Source organism: Prinia subflava, chromosome 18, assembly GCF_021018805.1.
Source record: "Prinia subflava isolate CZ2003 ecotype Zambia chromosome 18, Cam_Psub_1.2, whole genome shotgun sequence".
NCBI lineage: Eukaryota > Metazoa > Chordata > Aves > Passeriformes > Cisticolidae > Prinia > Prinia subflava.
In genome coordinates this window covers 13,107,444-13,127,149 of record NC_086264.1, presented here as the reverse complement: position 1 = coordinate 13,127,149, position 19,706 = coordinate 13,107,444, and the positions used below count along the sequence as shown (strand labels likewise).

General features: G+C 43.5%; 1 protein-coding gene across 5 annotated transcripts in view; it reads right to left on the bottom strand.

The window, feature by feature from the left end:
• SLC10A7 (solute carrier family 10 member 7) overlaps positions 1–19,296 on the bottom strand; it is a 100,470-nt gene extending 81,174 nt beyond the window's left edge. Inside the window, exons 1-5 of one of the 5 annotated variants that reach the window (XM_063414973.1) lie at positions 17,643–17,964; positions 16,531–16,680; positions 14,212–14,294; positions 11,268–11,404; positions 9,301–9,376 (exon numbers count right to left, since the gene is read on the bottom strand). In XM_063414973.1, the coding sequence (XP_063271043.1) occupies positions 9,301–9,376; positions 11,268–11,386 (195 nt within the window). In that variant the 5' untranslated portion in view covers positions 11,387–11,404; positions 14,212–14,294; positions 16,531–16,680; positions 17,643–17,964. Of the gene's footprint in view, positions 1–9,300; positions 9,377–11,267; positions 11,405–14,210; positions 14,295–16,530; positions 16,681–17,642 lie in introns of those variants that run through there. The other 4 variants (XM_063414972.1, XM_063414971.1, XM_063414974.1 and 1 more) reach the window with 4 other exon arrangements.
• Between the last annotated feature and the right edge of the window lie 410 nt (positions 19,297–19,706).

The window sequence follows — 19,706 nt, the reverse complement described above, 5'->3', positions numbered from 1 at the left end:
CTGCAGAACCATTAATCCCCCCTAAGCACTGAATCCTAACTAGGATTCAACCCACATATTTGAAATGCTGTCTGTATAATCTGTACAACTGGTACACGTTCCCTCCTCTTTCCCAGTCCAGGGCATTTAACAGTACAGCTCTGTAGTTCTGACTGCTGACTACATGTATGCTATGCCCTTTTCCTTGGTTTAGGTATTTTATTTCTGTGTTTACTTCCTGTCTGTATGAACAAACCCAGGAGAAAACATCCATAAACCACTTTGATTAAACTCTCCTGGGTTTTGGAGGCTGCCTTTGCCTCCAGTGAAAGCCAGAGGAATTGGCTTCTGAATGCAGATGGAAGAACTACACACTTCCTGCACTGGGCAAAGCTCTGCTCCTTATCTTGTGATTGCACAGTTTGTCAGCTAATAAAATGATTTTACAGTCCTCTAATACCTGCATAAGGAGATAGCAGAGGGAAAGCTCAGTGATGTTTCCTGAGGAACACACTTCCTAGAGATAAGTAGGGACTTATCTGACTTCAAGGGAATGACATAAACTTAGCCCATAAAGAGAGCTCCATCTCTAGAAGCATTTTCAGCATGAGCAATACTGATGCTTGTTTTTACTTCTCTATTTTAAAATTACAGGCAGTTTCGGTTATTTGAAATAATGACTGTATTTTCAAAAAGACAGTATTTAACCTGAGAATACAGTGGATAAAAATGCAGTGCTCTACTTATTTATGCATCTGCTGGGCATTTATGTCAGCTGCACACTTTTGCACGAGGACACCAATTACAGCCTCTGGGATCCACCTACCAGAAACCACACAGATCCAGTTTTCCTTTGTGACTCTCACCTGCACTGATCCAGCCCACTGCCTTGAGTTCAACAGAGGAATATCAGATTTACCCCAGGATAAAAGAGAAGGATCATGCCCAAGTTTCCAGGTACCTTCACCAGCAGCACAGGTGTTCTTTTGCTGGCAGCAGCTGGCACGTGCTAATTGGAAGGAAAAGCCAATTCAACTATTTCTAGTTTCGTAAAAACATCTAAGAAATTAGATGGTTCAGAATAAAGTCTCAGCATGTTACAATATGTTCCACAGGAGGAAATAACCTTAAAAAATTAAATTTTCCATTGCCTTGCATCACACAATTTAGAAGGAAATTGAAGCCTGAAAGACAGGAAATCTCTTTAAAATCTGCTTGTATGGCAGATCTGCATTAGGCTGCATAAAAATATTAAGAGTATTTAAAGACACTCTTGCCTGCCACTGCTGAGAAACCAAACAAAAACACCCACAAGCTGATAAAGCAAGCATGAACACAGCCTGGAAGTGTTCTAAATGAGCCATCCACCTCACAAGATACTGTGTGATACATTAGCATGACAAGTATGAGCGTAAAATCCTCTTGCAAGTGGGAAGCACTGCCTGAAATTAAAACCAGACAGTCAGGGAAACAGAAGACTACTACAGATTTACACTGTGTTTTATACTAGCAGGGAAGATGACACAGAGCATGCTGCAACTGGCTGATGATTTGGAAGAGGAGAGGGATTAAAATCAGCCTGATCACTTTGAGATATGACAGAATGCTCACACATGGTGCACAAGGGCTTATGTCATGCAGAAATACCAGGGGGGAAGAACTGGGAGGGTGCTGAGCACAACTGTGCTGCTACAACAGTGAGGAGGGTTTTACACACTTTAAACACAAACAGGCACATCTGAATCCTGATCGCAGAGAGAGCACAGCTCTCACCAAGTACCTCAGTTATAAAGTATCCTTATGTCCATATTTACATAAAACAAAGTTACACACAATTCCTGCACAGGCTAGCATTTTAAATTTGTATCCATGTATACATTGTTACCTATAGAACTGAGGTTACAGTTATATAATACATATAATTAAATAGTCTAAATTTCAAGAGAACTGCATTGTAATGATGAGGAATCAACTCAAACAAAGAAATCAAGGTTACAAGGTAGTATTTTGTGGTTATTTGCAGAAGAGATGAGATAAAACCCTGAGTTTTATCTACTGGGAGTTTCAGGAAGGTGCATTTTTGGTGATGGGTTGTTTAATGCTCATCTTTCAAGTGCAGCCCATCACTGGCAGATTTCACCACCAGTCCCGAGTGCAGGCACAGAGTTCAGGCTCTGCTCTTGGGCAGGTTCCCGCTGCTCATTGGTACCACTGGGATGCGTGTACACACACAGAGTTTAGCAAAACAGAACAGTGTTGAATCAACAGACAAATGAATATCTCTTTCCACCGACAGAATAACAATCTGGGTCTCTAAGAACCTCAGCTCTACTTATGCTTTTCTGTCTGTTTCCCTTCACCATTTGTTCTTTGTGATTTATGTGAGCTATCAGCAGATAAGGACATGCATGCACATGTGCTTTGATGGATTCATTAAGATCACTCAGGTTTACTAAATTATCTTCCTACGGAGGGATTATTATTATTATTAAATAGCCTGTGTGCAATGGCAGAGACTGACACATCTGAAAATTTAGGATTTTTTTTTTAAAGTCTTTACAATATAATTTAAATTAAATTTTTTCCCCCTTTGCCAAGGTTGAAATAAAGTCATAACAGTAGCAATGATTACAGCCATTCTGATCTTCCGTATCCGGATTCCAGGCTGTAAACTCAATAATGTGGAAACCTCAGTGAGTGTTTCACACCCCAGTATGATGTCTCAGAAATAACTTTTCAGACTCCATTATGTCCGCCATGAAGTTGATCTTTCACCTCTAGTGAAAATCCTCTTACAACTATAATTCTAAAGTTAATGATGAGAGATTTCATTTGCTTTCCAAGCACAGATAAAACCTTTTTGAAATACACTCTCACTGCCATGACCTTGGTCTATGACTTAAGAGTTCACCACATGTAATAATTTACTCTGTCCCACAGGGCTCATTGAGATTTCCTTTTAAAAGGTTTTGGATATGCAGCTGGAGCACTCACACAGCGTGCCTCAAGTATACATCCCCATATAGATTACAGATTTTTACAACCATACCATTAAAGATCATTTAAAAATGTAACAAAAAAATTGGTCTAACTAAGCAGAGTCATCCACACACTGGAAATTCAACACTTTGGGAATCCTGGTGCAATAATGCACAATATGTGCTAGAACAGGGAGTTACAAAATTTCACTACAGTAACACACACAAACTGGCAAACTAATTGAGGAAATGCACTGTTGCTCCCACCTTAGCAGCTCACACACAGTTCAGTTCAAGGCCAGTAATTCTCTCTTTAGCTCGTAATTACCAGAATGACTGCATCAGCCTACCTGGTTAGCTGAGCTCTGAAATGTTCAGTTAAAAATGCTCCCTTTGCATACACAATGCATTTCATACAGCACTCACTGCTAAATAAAGGAAGCTCCTGCACAGTCTAACTTCACACTGAATTAACCTGCAGAACAAGACAAATTCAAACCACCTTTCTGTAAAAGGCCACTTTTGTCAAGCGTGAGAGCGAGACTCTCCTGTCCTGGCATCTTTATGCCACAAACAGCTTTCAGGGTCAGTGACTGTGCCACAGCAGACAAAAATCAGACAGTGCTGGCCTCCCAGCCAGGCACTGCACAACAGCACCAGCAGAGCCTCTAAAACACTCCCACAAAGTCACATCCAGGACAGCTGTGGCTGTAAAAACACAGGGCTGTGAGGATTCCAGGGAGCCTCCACCACAGCCCAGCTCAGTGCAATTTAAACACCGTTTTACAGTGCTCTAGATGAAGGCAGAACTGCCACAGGGGAAGGCTGAACATACCCAGGACTGCAAGTTCTGTTTTACACATCTGAACTGCACAGCTCTAAGAGTCCTGTCCTTCCCTACTCTCCTGCACTGCCAGGAGTTTTTCCACTGGACACCTTACGAGCCATAGGAAAGACCCTCAGTCAGTGGTAATGGCAACGAGGGCCAAAATTAAATCTTACCCCATGTCAACCACTGACACCTTGGGTTGGTAAATCAGCTGCTTTTCAAGGTGCTGGAGAATCTGAAACTCTGTACAAAGTGAAGAGCTTGGAGCTGAAGTGGGGATTTCACACACCTCTGTTAGCCCGGATTTGCTCTGCTGAATTAAGAGCAGAGCTGCGTGCCTTTGAAAATCCCCTTCCCTCTCAACCAGTGGGTTTGTTACAACTGCTACTGATAAACAAAAGGAGATCAGTGAGAGAATTAAAAACCTCAAAGACTCCCACTTGCTTTGGGTTACAGACTTGGGAGGATCTGAGGAACTCGAGATAGCTAATGGAGCTGCACGACTGGAACACATTACAGAGATAAAATTCATATTGTAAGTAATAATTTGGGCTCCTCCTATGCATCGATGGATATAAAATGCACTCACCACTCAGGGAAGGAAAAGACCCGAAATATCAATAAATAGTTCAATAAAAACCATCTGCTCAAAGCACAGCAACCATAAAAGAAAAGTAAACTCTTAGGATACATCAAAAATCAGATTGCAATACTAGAATAGAGTGAGTGAATTTCATACCACAACAGGTCCTATGTACATACAAAGGTAATTCTTTGTATTTTACAGGTGGAGTACAGGCATCTTGCCCTCCAACCCTCATACACTTTTAAAGTGAATTCAGTGTAGTATCTAATAGTAGAATTATTTAATTTTCATTTAAAATTGTTTAATCTGTGTAGGCAGACAAAATTTACTACTTAGGAAAGAAAAAAAAGAATCATGATAATGCTTTTCCTTTTACATTATCACATTTCAAAACAACAGAATTAAATTATTTACCCTTTCATAAACAAACACTGGACACATGAATATTTTAAGTGCAATCTGGAAATCAAATTTTAGACAACACTACTGACTTAGAGAAGAAAAACTACATTATAAAAGACAACTAAACACCATGACACATTTAGTTTCTTTGAAGATCTTAAACAATTTTGTTTCCCAATGTTCATGTGTTACCTTCCAAGGGTGAACACTCATGGTACACTGGTGCATCAGTGAATGAATCACAAACCATTAGAGCTTGCACTTCTTTTTATTCATTTTATTTTGTTTTCTAAAAGGTTAATGTACATGTATATACAGTTCAAAGAACTTCAGATATTTTTAGAGAAATCAATATCTTTCCTGTGGCTTTACAGTAGTGTTAGAGTTCACTTTTTCTTTATTTCTACTAAAAAAAAAATCCAAAAAAACACAGAGACAAACAAAGGAATTTTCCAGTCTTCATTTCTCAGAAACTACCCATGTGTTATGTTTTTCAAAATACCATTTAAAACTATTGCATATTATTTGTTGGCTAATTTTTGCTGCTCTCCCTTGACTCTTTCCCAGATAGCTGTGGACCTTGCAAATTTGTACTCAGTTTTATGTTCTATATCTGCTTCAAAAAACAAATCTAAAAATCAATAATAGAACTATTTCTTTACTTTATGCCTTATTTCACGAACACCTTTCTGGCTTTCTTTATTGTAGCCTATTTGTCTTGCATATGCAGCTCCTTGTTTTACAAAAGGGCATAACAGAGCCACAGTAAAGTTGAAAAAAAAATTAAAACATAAGATCACATTGATGAAGAGGATTTGTACAACCCATAGCTCAACTGAACAATAACAAAAAACCCTCAGTGGTTGTGTGGTGTATGAGATAGCAAAATAGCCAAAGTATTCCTCAACAAAATGAGCTGTCTGCAACGATTTATCTGTACAATTCCATCACAGCTCCTGCCTGTTATGTTACACTTTTCAAAAGCATGTCATTAAGCTGCCATAAAAGTCATCACAAATTGCTTTTTCTCCCAAACTGATAATAGACTTATAGATCTAATTTTCAATCTCTTTTCTTCATTACTTTGATTCTTAAGGAGAGTATGACATTTGCTGTCTGAATACTTTGTAGTAATATCTGGCATCTCTACAGCACTTCTGTCTCAGTATCTCTGAGCTTTTAATAGATTTGTCTTCACAGTGCCCTGAAATGTTGACATATTTATTTGTCTCTATTGCAGACTTTTGAAGAAATTATTTTTATAATTTCACCGAAAAACTACAAGACTTGTTGAAAAAAAAAATGACACAACAAAGCCTTGGGTGCTGTGTCAAGTTACACCATTAAAATCCTGACCCTTCACAGTACAACAGCAAAGAACAAATGTGAGACCTTCTGCTTTTCATTCCAATTGTTTTAGCTTCATGGACCGTCCTCTACACAAAACTGACTGACTGTCAGAAACAACTAAATAATTGAGAAAACATCAACAAATTAAAAATCAGATTTTGATTCTTATGGAGATCCCTCCTCATTTATCACCAGTCAAGACATGAACCTTTTTTTTATTCATAGAGGGCTTTGTATGTATCAGACTAACATTCAGTGCCTGAAAGTGGCTTTGCTAATGAACTAAGAGTATTTGTGACAAAAGCCAGGAACAGGCTGCTTTAGAAAGATGCTTGCAGGGTTAATGAAAGTAAAATAGGAAAAGACAACAGGAGCAATGATGGACAATCAGGGTGAGGGAGAAACAGAGAGAAGAAAGAAAGTCTCCCTTTTATTATCTCACAACCAAATTTTCTAATTATGCAGCAAAACCCACCACCCAAGTAGCCTCTAATGATGTGGGTCACTTTCTAAGCACTTGACCAAATACTTAATTACCCAATAAAATATAGATCTCAGACCAGACTTTTTCAGCACTGATCTTCAAACACTTCACAAATGTGCCATGATGCATCACAGCCAACCCCAGAGACACAATAACTCACTCTGTTTTACCCAAATGATGACAGAGCTAAAAACAGAGACCGTGTTTGCCCAGCCCAGATGCACTGCTTCCACCATGACCAGGACCTGATATTTCTCAGAGAATAATCCACATTCAAACTGACAAGTAACAGTCACTTCTACTCAGACAAAGAAATCTCAACCCCTCTACACTGTCCTAACACAGGCAACCACCACAGCTCTGAAGTGCTGGGTTTTGAGCCATGCAAAGAGGTGTTCAGAGCAGTTACTGAGGGTGTGCCTGCACTCTGCAGCAGCAGGACCCTTCTCACACTAATTAGCTCACGTGCAGCTTCCTTGCTCTATTCCTTCTCAGCAAGCTCATTTATCTCCATATTACATTATGCAGTGTAGATACATCCTCAGACAAATCAATTTCTCTAGGTAAGGGATAAGGCAAAAAGCAGTTTAAGAAGCATTATTATGAACAAATGCTCTCACAGTGTAACCATTTGTATTTCCAGTTGACTCCCAGGTTTAAATTCTTCATCTATCAGAATGGATTCAAACCAAAATGGGAAAAAATGCAGTGTTCTGCTTAAATCAGAAAAAGAAATACATCAGTAACAGCTCAGGTGAAGTGCAGCAAGGAGAGATGTGAGACTGTTTTTCTCCCTTAGCATGAGGGATGTGATTTGCTGATCTTCAGAAGAAAAATTAGTCTGAACGAGAAAGAAACATCAAATTCCAAACATATGCTTGCATTTGGAAACCTGCTCAGGTTTGGCAATAACTCTGCCACACGCTTTGACTACACTGAGCTCTTTAAAGGAGTTTTTCCTTTACAGACTCTCTTTGAGCCTGACTGGGAGCCCTCAGTTCCCAAGACCCAGTTCTGCTGTCAGTAACTATCTGTAGAACTCACTACCAGGCAGACATCTTTACATTCCTCCAATGCCAGTTTGGCACAGAAGAATCAGAGTTTAAAGCTTACCTTTCTGTTCCATGGTTTGTACAATCATGTAATAGGAAACAACCATTTTTCAGCTGGTGTAAAATGCACACGCCCTCACCACCCCTGAAGGACATCACCATAAAAAAGTGCATTTTAATGGTCAAGAAACTGAAGTCCCTCTTTTCCTCCTGCACACTGTATTACACTGCTTTAACTAACCAATCTCAGTGTAGTTTGTTCCAGAGGATCTTCACCCTGCTCAAAGGATAGCACCAACAGTGCTGAATGAGCACTCACTCCATACCTCATTTAATCCTCACTGTGTGGGATCCTGCTGTAATTTACAGCATCTACATGCAGAATCCTAACTGGAAAACCTCTCATTTCTCTGCTGATCACCATTAGGTACTTGAATTATTTCTTTATACTAACTACTCCCCACACCCCCATCAGACAGTTTGATGGTTCTCTTTCCAAGGTAGCAAACTGGCAGACAGTGACGTGCATCAGGATTGCCCATAATTAGAGATGGTTGACTTGAAATGCTTTGGGTCTCTCTTCAGAGGATAAAGCAATTAAACAGCACTTTGTCAGTACAAAGTACAACTTCAATCTCTTCCAGGCTAGCATGTGTTTTCAAAGCTGACATTAATCGGTCCCAAGAGCCTGAACTCAGAAAATGAGAAGTTCACAACTAATGGCCGTATTTAAAACGTGTGGTTGGAGTGAACCACCCAACCTCACACTGGAGCTCTGTGGCTGAATTAAGATCTGCCTTTAACCCTTCAGAACAGCACCCAGCAGCCCTAGGTGTAAATCCCACCTGTCAATGTTAATTCCCTCCTTTCTTCACCTACCAGGTCTCCGCCACTTTCAGCAGCTATGAGGAAGCAAAACTAAAGGAAACAAGCTCATTAATTAGCACAGCTGGATTAATTTCCTAAATGCCATTGAGCTGGCCTTCCTGAAAACAGCAAGAGCTGTGTGGAGAAATAAAGAGTCTGAAATTATACCAGAATATGCCATTTTACAGCAGAAATTTATCACGACCAAACAGAGTTTACACCAACAACTTCCACTCCAGCATTTCCTGTCTGTTGAGAACTTTGCATTGCATCACCACGTTCCCTGAATTTTCACTTCATGCATTCTCAAATAACAATTTAAGATTTAAATCCATGTTTGTATTGCCACATCACTTGCTACGTTTGCAGCTTCAAACTTGAGAAATTCCTGCTACAGGGCTTCTTAATACTGAACACATCCAAAGAATCCTTGCAAGGGCACGACTTCACTGCAATCTATTGGTCCATGCAATAGCAACAACACAGCACAAGAACATCACAGTGAAGCAACCACCAGAAATCTCTCAACTCTAATTTCTATCAGAAGCCCCTATATCACCTCAGAAAAGTGAGTTTCTTTCAGTTTCACCAATGCCAGCACATAATATATCACTATTTTTCTTCTTTGACACCAAGACAATCCAAGCACTAATTCCAGAATGCTTTACAAACCACACCAGCATCACATTTCTGTCTGTGCTTTGCCACTTGCGTTCACCATAAATAAAAACTTGTTTGAAAGCCTGTTTAAAAAAGCCAAAATGCAAACTCACCTCATTCCCACCAACAGCTTTGGTTAAAATCACAGCAGAAGACACAGGAGGTGGCATGCAGCCCACTGTCTGCAAGCTGGAAACAACAAAAACAATGTTACATTCCATATAGGAGGCCAAACTAAGCAACCTACAGCCTTAAAATACCAAACAGCTGAGTGGAAACTTCTCACCTGAGCAGTGCAATCAGTTGCCAAGCAGTTACAGCCCTGCACAGGACGGGCACTGCTGCTGGCAGCATTTCTGTGCCATCTCTCACCACGTGGAGAGTCATGTCACCGTGTAAAAGCACAAACACTCAGTGACACCACTCCCCATCTGCAGCACTGCAGCTCTCATTCACAAAGGTCTCTACACATCTATCACAGACTTCCAGATAAAATCGCCTGACTGCCATCAAATCATCAACAGCTTTCTCTTACACTTTAGAAATCCAAGATACTTTTTTATTATTGTCTTCTCTCTGAAGAAAAGCTGTGTTGACTTGGAAGGAACAGTAATGCATGGAATAAAATAAATTGTAAAATCCCCAGATGTGCTGAATCTACATATGATTTCAAGTATTGGAGCTTGAGATTGTGATTCAGAACCATCAATTACTAGTGGTGAACTGCTTTGCATTCGTAACTATGTCAGCAGAACCCCTGAGAAAGGCAGTGTCAAAAAGCTGCAGCAAACAGAAGTATTAAATCCAGGCACCAGGGTGCACATTACAGTGCAATTGATATTCTGGAAATACACAAAAAAGCTTAAAGAGAAGAAACAGGTAAGTGACAATGACAGTATTCCCTTTGTCAGCTACAGGCACTGTGGGAAAGGAAGAGGCAACCAACGTAATATTATATAAATCCAACCACAAGTTGTCAATGCAAAACATGGTCAGCTAACAAAAAAATTAACTTTTAAGATCCTTGGGAGGATGTCAGTTTCTCCTCTATTTTATACATTTCAAAATAATTGCAAAGCAACAAACCTTATTTTCCTTTGAAGAATACCCTGTACTACAAACAGCTAAATGTAAATGATCACACAGCAATCTTGTTACTTCCTTGCTTTACTGACCCTGTTAAGCAAAAGAGTGTTAACTTTTATTGATGTTGTCTCAATGTCACCTTCTCACCATCATCTGGACCAACCCACATTGGATGGAGCACCAGGAGAAGCCTCTTACAAACAGAATGAAATGCTCCTTTAGGTTTAGGCCTTGTAGAAACATAAGCATGAGCAGCTTTTTCATTAAACTTTTAAGACAAGGAACTCCCCAAGCAATGCTTCACCAAGCAGTAAGAAACAATGGGGGTTCTTTCAGTAGTTTTCTGAAATAATTGATTTTTACATCCAAACATTCCAGTATACCTGCGTGGCACTAAGTATTGACCTCCCACTGAAAAAAAACCCTTTTAACTTTTTTTTATTTCACACAGCACCTATCCCTAGTACACCATCAACGCAGCTTTGCACACTGGCAGTGTCCACCCAAGATTTAAAACACAGTTTTCATGGTAACTCAGCTTCTGCTCATCACAAGGTTCTTGTCCTGCAAAAACTTTACTCTTTTTCCTCCCATAATTTAGCTGGAAGCAGATCCTGAACCCACTCAATGCCAACTACTTAAAAACAGAAGACCAGCATGTGGCACACACAATATTTATTCACTGATGTATGCTTTTTCTTCAGTATTCCTTGTCTTTCCTCCCCACCTCCCTTGAGACCCAGCACAGCACTTCAGCTGGTTTGTGAAAAAGAAAACTAACCTGGTGCAGCTGCCCTGCACATCAGACTGTCCAGCCTTCCTAAAAATGAGCCCAGGTTCCTGAAGGGATGACCCTGTGCATGCACTTTGTGCAGAAGCACAAAGAACAACCAGCAAAATCTGTTCACAATACAACAAAACACCAGTTGCAGGATAAGCAGCCCTTTAGGACAACAGCTACAAATATATTTCACTGCATTATGGTTAAACATACCCTTTTAAAAGCCATTCGTTTATAGGTGTGATTGATAAGAGCTGAAGAAAGACCCATATTGCTGTTGGGAAGAACACAAGTGTAAAAAGCTGGACAAAAAGGTGCAGTTTCACATGCATCAAAGCACTTGTCAGCTCCTGCAAAAGAAAAGAAGAGAGGAAGTTGCAGTCATAACAGCTGAGGCAAGATCACGTTTGTGCTTTTAAAACTGGGAGCAGCTTTACAATACAAAAGGAGTGCATGTCAAAAAGCACCTGTAGGGATCATCTGATCTCCTCTTGAATAATGAAGCACATCCAGACAACATAAAAGCTGTCTGCTCCTGGGCATTTTTCCACAGAATTGTCCACCACTTCAATGAGAGTGCAGCTCTCAGAACACAGCTTTTCAGCAGGCAGCCTTAGCACTTTGTCACGGCTTCAAAACCTGTGTTAACTGCACTGATGGCTGTTTACTCTACTGACTTTTGATATCAAGAGGCATGAAAACTTGTCATGAGCACAGGAATTCAGGTTCCTCTGTCTAAAGAGAGCCACAAAGTGTGATTCTCATTTATACTGGGGGAAAAAAAGGATGTTTATGGATGTTTGTATTACCAAGCTTTCATTTGTGGTGTTGGGGTTTTTTAATGTTTGTTATTTTTTTCCTTAAAAGCAAAGTAATCTGTAGCAGACTTTGATTATTTATTGTATCAACAGATAGGAAATCAATAGGAAAAAAAAATTGACTGATGAAGAATAACAAAGAAAGAACACCAAGACTATAAAAAGCTAGAAACTGTTAAGTCATAAATTTCAGAGAAATAAATGTAAAGCACCACTGGAGACTCAGAAAACAACAAAGAAAAATTTAATTTTATATAGTGTAAGAGCACTCCAGAGAGGTGATCAAGTACCCTTAAAGAAAAAAATCTCTTCAGCTCACTCTGTGTCTCTCAGTCTGTGCCTTTTCAGGCACTTCAAGGACCTTTACACAGGTTTTTGAGTACAAGGAAAGAGCCTTGCACATTTCAACTCACTTCAAACCTTGCAGACTGAGAATAAAAATTCCTCCTCCTTTCACAGTAACTCACACTCTTTTCAAGTAAGCAGTGCAAAAGAACTGATGGCACTCATTCAAAATGTAATTTGCTGGGATTCTCCAGCTGATGCTCCAGATGCATTAAACATCTTTATCTAGATCTCACGTACAGAAGCACCCTTTCAATTTCATATTTTTACAACTGGAAAGTGCCTCAAAACCAGAGGGTTTCAAGAAGATTCTGTTGTAACTTCCAGGGAGCAAGGAAGGTGATACTACACAGCCAACCTACTGCGTGGAGGGATGCTGTATTCATGGAACAAAATCTTTGCAGATCTAAATCACCACTCTTGAAAATGTCTCCAGTGATTGCCTTTGAGAACAGTAACAGTTATTCAGAATAGTTATTAGTATAAAAGTATGCCCTAGACTGGATGATCACAGGACAAACGCTGAGGAAACAGCCTTCACCCTCTTAAACAATTTACAAGGGTCGTCCAAAAATACATCAGGCACCTCAAAAACAGTTGGTGGAAGCTGCCAGCTCTGGCTCTGTCCCTGCACCCCAGACAGAACAGGTCACCTTGTGTTCCCCAGCATTTCACACCCCTCAGGGAGCTCATCCCAGCCCCTCCTGCCTGCTGTGGGTCCCTGCTGCCACCCAGCCCCGGCCGGACCCCTCTGAGCAAACACCCACACAGAGCAAGCAGTGTTCTCAGTGCTTGCCAAACTCCTCCTTGGAATGGATAACTCAAGGATTGATTTAATTTCTGGGGCCCTACGGGAGGCATTTGCTTTAAAAGAGCAAGCTAGCCAGCCACTGCAAACTGAAATAGCATTATATTAAGGTGGAATCAAATGTTCTTGTCAAGGGAACACAGAGTATTTCTACAAATGTGAGAGGACCTTGGTCACCTCTGGTTCTGGAAGTGTAACAAGGCTATGCACAGACAGGCTTTCCTTGAATGCTGCCAATTATTCTGTAAAATGCTTTCTGAACATGTTAGCAAAATATTTTGAGCATGCACTTACACAGGAGATTAAATCAGAAGTGTAACCTTAAAAGAGCATCAGTTATTTCTGAGTTTGTCAGATTAATCAGAAGGTCTCTGTTAACACTTATAAACTTTCCATCCTGTCATAAGGTACAGCAAACACTAGTTTCCATCTAACTAAGACATTATCTCAGGTAGAACAGCTGATACACAGGTCAAGAACAAATAAAGCCAAAAGCAGAAGCCATATACTTTGCAATCCAATAAAAAAGGCATATTGAGTAATAACACGAACTTTAGGATGTACCTTAAACAACTAAAACTAAAACATGCCTCAGAGTATTTTAATAAAAACACGACCTGGCCACCTAACACATGTAAGGATTGTTTTCAATGTACACTTAAGAAAGTAATAGCACAAGGTAAAAGGTGAGAAATTATTTTCTTCCTCTGTGTTCTACCCCACGGCAGAAATTCAGGAAAGGCCTAGCTTCTTCACAAAGCTGGATAACAGCACCAGCCCCAACTGCTGCTCCCAAAACAATCTGAGATCAGCTACCTGCACAGAAACATCAGCTCCTGTACTGATTTACATCAGTATATTGCTTTTGGTACCACAGATGGAAAAAAGTGATGCAAGTTCAAGGTAAGACATGGCACACTGCCCAAAATACTGTCAGTCACTTCACCTCAGTGGGTGACATTTATTCACACTATCCTTCTCTCCAGCACCTTTGTTACTCTGTGAAGCATTTCCTGAAATTGAGGAGGGTTATTCCTTAAACACCTAAGAAGATAAACACATTTATCTTCTCTTGCTAGCCATCCTCCCAGCACCACCACCACTGCAGTTACATTCAAATCTGATCAAAAGGAACACAAAAATCTTTAGAGCGTAACAGGAACAAAGCAATGAGAAGTTACTGTACCTCGGTCTTTAAGGAGAGTCCACTGTTAAAGAATATAGCTGAAACGGCAATGTAAGTTATGGTAATTTCTGGTTTCAAGGGTCCTAAAAAATACAGACATAGAGAACAAAGTGAACTACAGTCAAAGGGATAATGGCATGCATATACTGTATCAGAGTAAATGAGAATACTTTAAAAACTACCTGGAGAAAGACTAATCAGTACAGCCTCTAATAAAAAGAATGGTATTTCTATCAAGTTACAGAAAGTATGCTATTCATTTTTAAACAAAAGTAAACCAGTGAGCACAGAGTGAGTTATGTCATATAAATGCGATTTCCATGATCAGAGGCTACTGGGAACTCACAGGTAAATTCTGGACATTTCAAAGTGGGGAGTGTTTCACAGTTGTGCCGTCAGAGTATCCCTACAGCATAAGAAAACTCACACCATGCACTCAAATAAAAAATATTAGCCGGTACCTTTACAGGGCCATTGACACCCCTCACACAGCTTTGTTGCCCTACAACACTCACAGGTGTGTCTGCCTGCACAGAGAACCCAAATCACACCTTGTGATTTCCTCAGGGCAATACAATTCTGTGTCATTCCCTCACTGCAGACAATGGTTCAAAGTGGTTCATTCCAGCCCCACAGTGACACATTTCAGACACTGCCTGCACCACCAAGGGTTCCTCTGTATTAAAGGCTTACATTTGTATATATTTATATACTTTTTCCAGGGAGATTAAAATATAGTCTTTCTTACGCTCCTATAAAAATGATGAATTCTCTTAATACACTTTGCCTTTGGAGGCCACCAGGCATAAAATGTATGTGCTCATTTTTTCATGAGCATTCCACCAGATATTATGTTAGAAAGAAAATATTAGCAGCCTACTTAGGACCAAAGTAACACCTCCACTCTACAAGTGACCCTAAATTGCCATGAGCAAAACTGCAGCAGCAAACAAAGCAGCCTTGACTCGGCCCTCCAGAGGAGAGCAGGAACCTTTCTGCCCCCTGGGATGGAGGATACAGGGATGGTCCCACTCGAGTAAGGTCAATAATCCTTAAATCAGAGGGACTTGATTGCACAAGTCAAACGTGCATCTCAATTTTAACCCAGAGAGAACTCTGGTGACAGGACACTAAAACTGTGTGTGCACCAAAAAAAGCAAAAAACCCCAAACCAACAAACAAAAAACCCCCCAAAAACCACACTCTCCCCCCAGAAAACCAAAAAACAACAAAACCCAAGCAACATATATGAAGACTAAGGTAAAAATAAGACAGGAAATGCAAGAGTTACAGTTGCAATAAAGCACATGACTAGTTGCAAAATTATGGCATGTTAACTGAATAGTTGCAGGAAAAAAACCCCAAAAGATTATATAAATATATAGCTCTACAGAAAGCGACATTTTATAGACACAATTACCTCTTTTCTCTAATCTTTCAGCAGATTAGAGTATCTGTGTACATGCACATACAGCAGACAGGCAGTGGGTTAGTCTGGCTAAAATCGGGGTTCATCCAGGACTCAGATTTTTCTGGTTTATGGTTTTTCACTGGGCTACCTGAACTCCTTCTCCCAGGAGAAGCCTCCGCCACCAGAGCAACCACACACTCTGGAGCACAGGGAACTCTGGTCACAACAGAAACATTCTTTTCACAAAGGAACTAAATGGGCTCATTTATCAAACAGGAAAACACAAAAAAATGGCTTGGCTGATGTCGTGAAGGTGACAACAACACAAATCTTTGTTATTTATGGCACAATCTTCCACAGGAATGGATGCTGGACCATCCATTCACTAAGGCCCTGCAAATTACCGTGCATGGCTTTGTCAGCTGGAAGATGACAAACTAAGGTTTTTTCTTGTGTTGATACTTCCCACCCCTCCCGTCTTTCTGCTTTTAAAAAGAAGTATTTTTCTTCATTTCAGAGAAGGGGACACCACTATGGGGAGCATGTGCTCACTACTTTCAATCAATGCTTCCAAGATTTTTCAAGCAAGTTGTCCCAGGAACAATGCTGTGTCAAAGCCTGACGTGTCTTTGCAGCAGGATAATTTAATGAAGTGCTTCCATGCAGGAAGTGAGCCAAAGAAAAATCGTCTATTCTAGTTAAAAGGATCTCCCACACGGCTGCTAACAATTAGCACAGCACTCAAAGCAGAAAGGGACAGAGCACCTGATCCTCTCAATTTGGAATTGTCTCAGGTGTGCTGCAAACACAGCACGGATCCTGCAGGAAGCCCCCCGTGGGTTCTATTCCCCTCTGCAGAGCAGCACACGATGTTAGAAGGGATCCTGGCACAGCAGGAACTTGCCTACCCTCAACTCCATGAAGTACCGGAGCCTTAGTTGCCACAGCACGTGTTCAGAGCCACATTTTTTTTAATCACTTTCTTTTTTTCCCAGAACCTAAGAGGTGGGGAAAGTTTGGCTCCTCAGTGAGAAGCTGTCTATCCTCAAACTTCAGCTCTGTTAAGAAGGAAAAAAAAAAAAAAAAAGAAATTAAAAAAACCCCACCCTGTGCCTATAAAAGCACAGATAGATTCTTCCTCCTCTCACATAACACAGAACAGCTAGAGGAATTCTATTGCAGTGTTCTACATCCCTTCTCTTAAGCCACCACAGAACAATTAGGAAGAAGAAATACATAATTTAATTTGTTCTTGAAATCTGTGACCATCTGGAGCTGAAGTTCCAATGGAAACTAGCCGGCAGACACCCCCAGCGTTTATTCGCAAAGATACATAGTTTATGTTTAAATACAGTGGATATTTCATCAGCCCTTGTTCCGGGAAACACAAGCCCTCCCTGCTTAGCAGAGCACAGATCTGCTTTGCCCCCTGTACGCATTTTTCACACCACCACTTTCCACAGAATCAGTTTCGCTGTTTCCCCCCACCTTTCATGAGGGAGTAAGAGCGAACAACAACGAGACCAAAAAAAAAAAAAAAAAAAATCCAAAACTTTAAACGACAAGTGTTCTACTATAAAGCGAAAGAAAAGGTCTGGCCGAAACACAGCACCTGAGAGTTTACCACAAGACACCTTCAGCTACCCCTCCGGGGAGGCTCCCACACGGCAGACATCCAGACCCGGAGCTGCCAGGACCTCACGCCCACAGCTCTGAAGTTATGACTTAGCTGAACTGGAGCACGTTCAGAGCCAGTCTCTGCTTGGCTTCCATCAGTTCCAGTCCCCGAAGAGCAGGACACTCCTCCCGCCACCGGCACAGCGCCGAGCACAGACACGGGAACGCTCCCGGGAGCAGCTCCCGGCTCCTGAGGGGCAGCGGGGGAGAGGAGGAGCCCCCGGAGGCTGGGACCCGGCACGGGCGGGACGGGGCGCGGGCAGCGCGGCCGCCGGGAGTTGGCAAAGTCCCGGGGGCTCCCGGTGCCCCCGCCGGGCTGCCGGGGCACAGCGCCCGCACTCACCGCCTTTGACGCCGACGCCGGGCTCCAGCCGCGCCACGGCGATGACCAGCACGATGCCGAGGATGAACCACTCCTTCCGCAGCCGCTCCAGCGGCCCCATGGCGCTGCCCGCCGCCGCCCGCTGCCCGGCGCGGCGCGGATCGGCTCCGCCCGGCGCCGCTGGGTCCGGCTGGGCCGGGCTCGGTGCCGGTCCGGTGCCGCTCGGCTGCTCGGGGCTGCTGCGGGCGCGGGGCGGGGCGCGGCCCCACCGCCCGCCGGCAGGGCCAGCCGGATCCGCTGACGGGGAAAGTCTCACCCACAGCCGCCATCGCTACCACGCAGCTCCTAATAGGCGCGCACACCCGCGCTGCCGCCCGCCCGCCCACCCGGCTACGGGCGGCTGCGGTCCCCCGCCGGCTCCGGCCGCGCCCGCCCCGCATGCCCTCGCCGAGGCGGACACCGCGGGCGGCGGTGGCGGGAACGGGCCAGCGCCGTGGCTGCCGTGGTCGGGCGGCTCGGGGAGAGCGCGGGCACGGAGCGGGTGCCGGCGGGCGGGCGCAGGGCTGGGCGGGCGCGGCGCGGCGGTGCGCGCTGTTTTGGTACATTACAACGCGCTCGTGACGGCCGCAGTTTGACGCGCGGCGGGGCGGGCGCGCGCCGGGGCGGGACCCGGGATCGCTCCGTGAGGGCGGCGCGGGCCGGGGCCGGCGGGGCGGGCACCGCCAGCGCCGCTCCCGCAGCCCCGGGCACCGCCAGCGCCGCTCCCCGCAGCCCCGGGCACCGCCAGCGCCGCTCCCCGCAGCCCCGGGCACCGCCAGCGCCGCTCCCCGCAGCCCCGGGCACCGCCAGCGCCGCTCCCCGCAGCCCCGGGCACCGCCAGCGCCGCTCCCCGCAGCCCCGGGCACCGCCAGCGCCGCTCCCCGCAGCCCCGGGCACCGCCAGCGCCGCTCCCCGCAGCCCCGGGCACGGCCAGCGCCGCGCCACGCACCTGTTACCGGGGTGCGCTCACACCCGCCCGTCCCGGCGCTGCGCCGCCGCCGCCAGGGACACGTGGACCTCAGAGATCGCCCTGAGTTCCCACTGAGCCTGTCGGTTCGGGGCAGACCCACCTGATCAGCCCCTGTCGCGACACGCCGACAGCAGCGCCCGAGGCGGGCTAGCCCCTTCCCAGCGGCGGGCGGTTCCCGGTGTGGCTCAGTGCTAAACCCACTGCAAAGCCCCATCGTGGTGCTCCACCCGCGCTTTCCAGTCCCCGTTCCCTCCCGTGGCGCTTCCCCTGCATCCACCATCCTGCCCGGCCACCGCGCTCCAAGTCGCATTAACAGGGACATTTGTACGTGGTAGTAATCCTGCTCCTCACTCTTTGCAGGTGGACACTAATCATGAATTTCTAATCTTGCTCACTGTTCAAGCTAACTCCGGTTAATCTTGCCAACAAATTTCAGCTATTTGCTCACAGCAGATCTAACTGGCAAAAGGTAAAATCCTCAGGTTCAGTCCTAGGCTCTGTAAGGTGCTTCTCAATTTCCCCTCCAAAGGGTCTGTTCCTGTGCACAGTCCCAAGCCTGGTTCTCCTTCTCCAAAGAAGGATGAGATATCTCACTGGGTTTCTTAACATTTAGTTAAGAAATATATAAACTAAAAACCACAAACAAGAAAATCCCCCAAAACCTAGTGGTTATCAGATATAACAGAACTCCTGTCTACACTAAAGAAGAAAAAAAAAAAAGCTTTAATGAGGCTCTCTTGCTATTGAGTGGACTCTTTGCCTTTGAATTTTTTCTAAGAGATCTGAAGTTTGTAATAAACATCTTTTGCCATCTGAGTTACAAATACCCAGGTTCACGAGGCTCTGTTCTTCTGTAATCTTTAAAATCATATGCAGGTATTCTGTGTGTTGAAAGACTTATACAAACACATTTTAGCTGTTTTTTAAGGCTGTCCTGCTATGACTGTGGTAAGCACATATGCCTCTTAGATTAAATAGGTGAAACTGTTCCTGCTTTTCAATGAGAGGCCTCTAAGCCCCGCTGTGTGCACCAGAATGGAGCAGCAGGGAAGCAAACACTACCTGTGAATTTTACA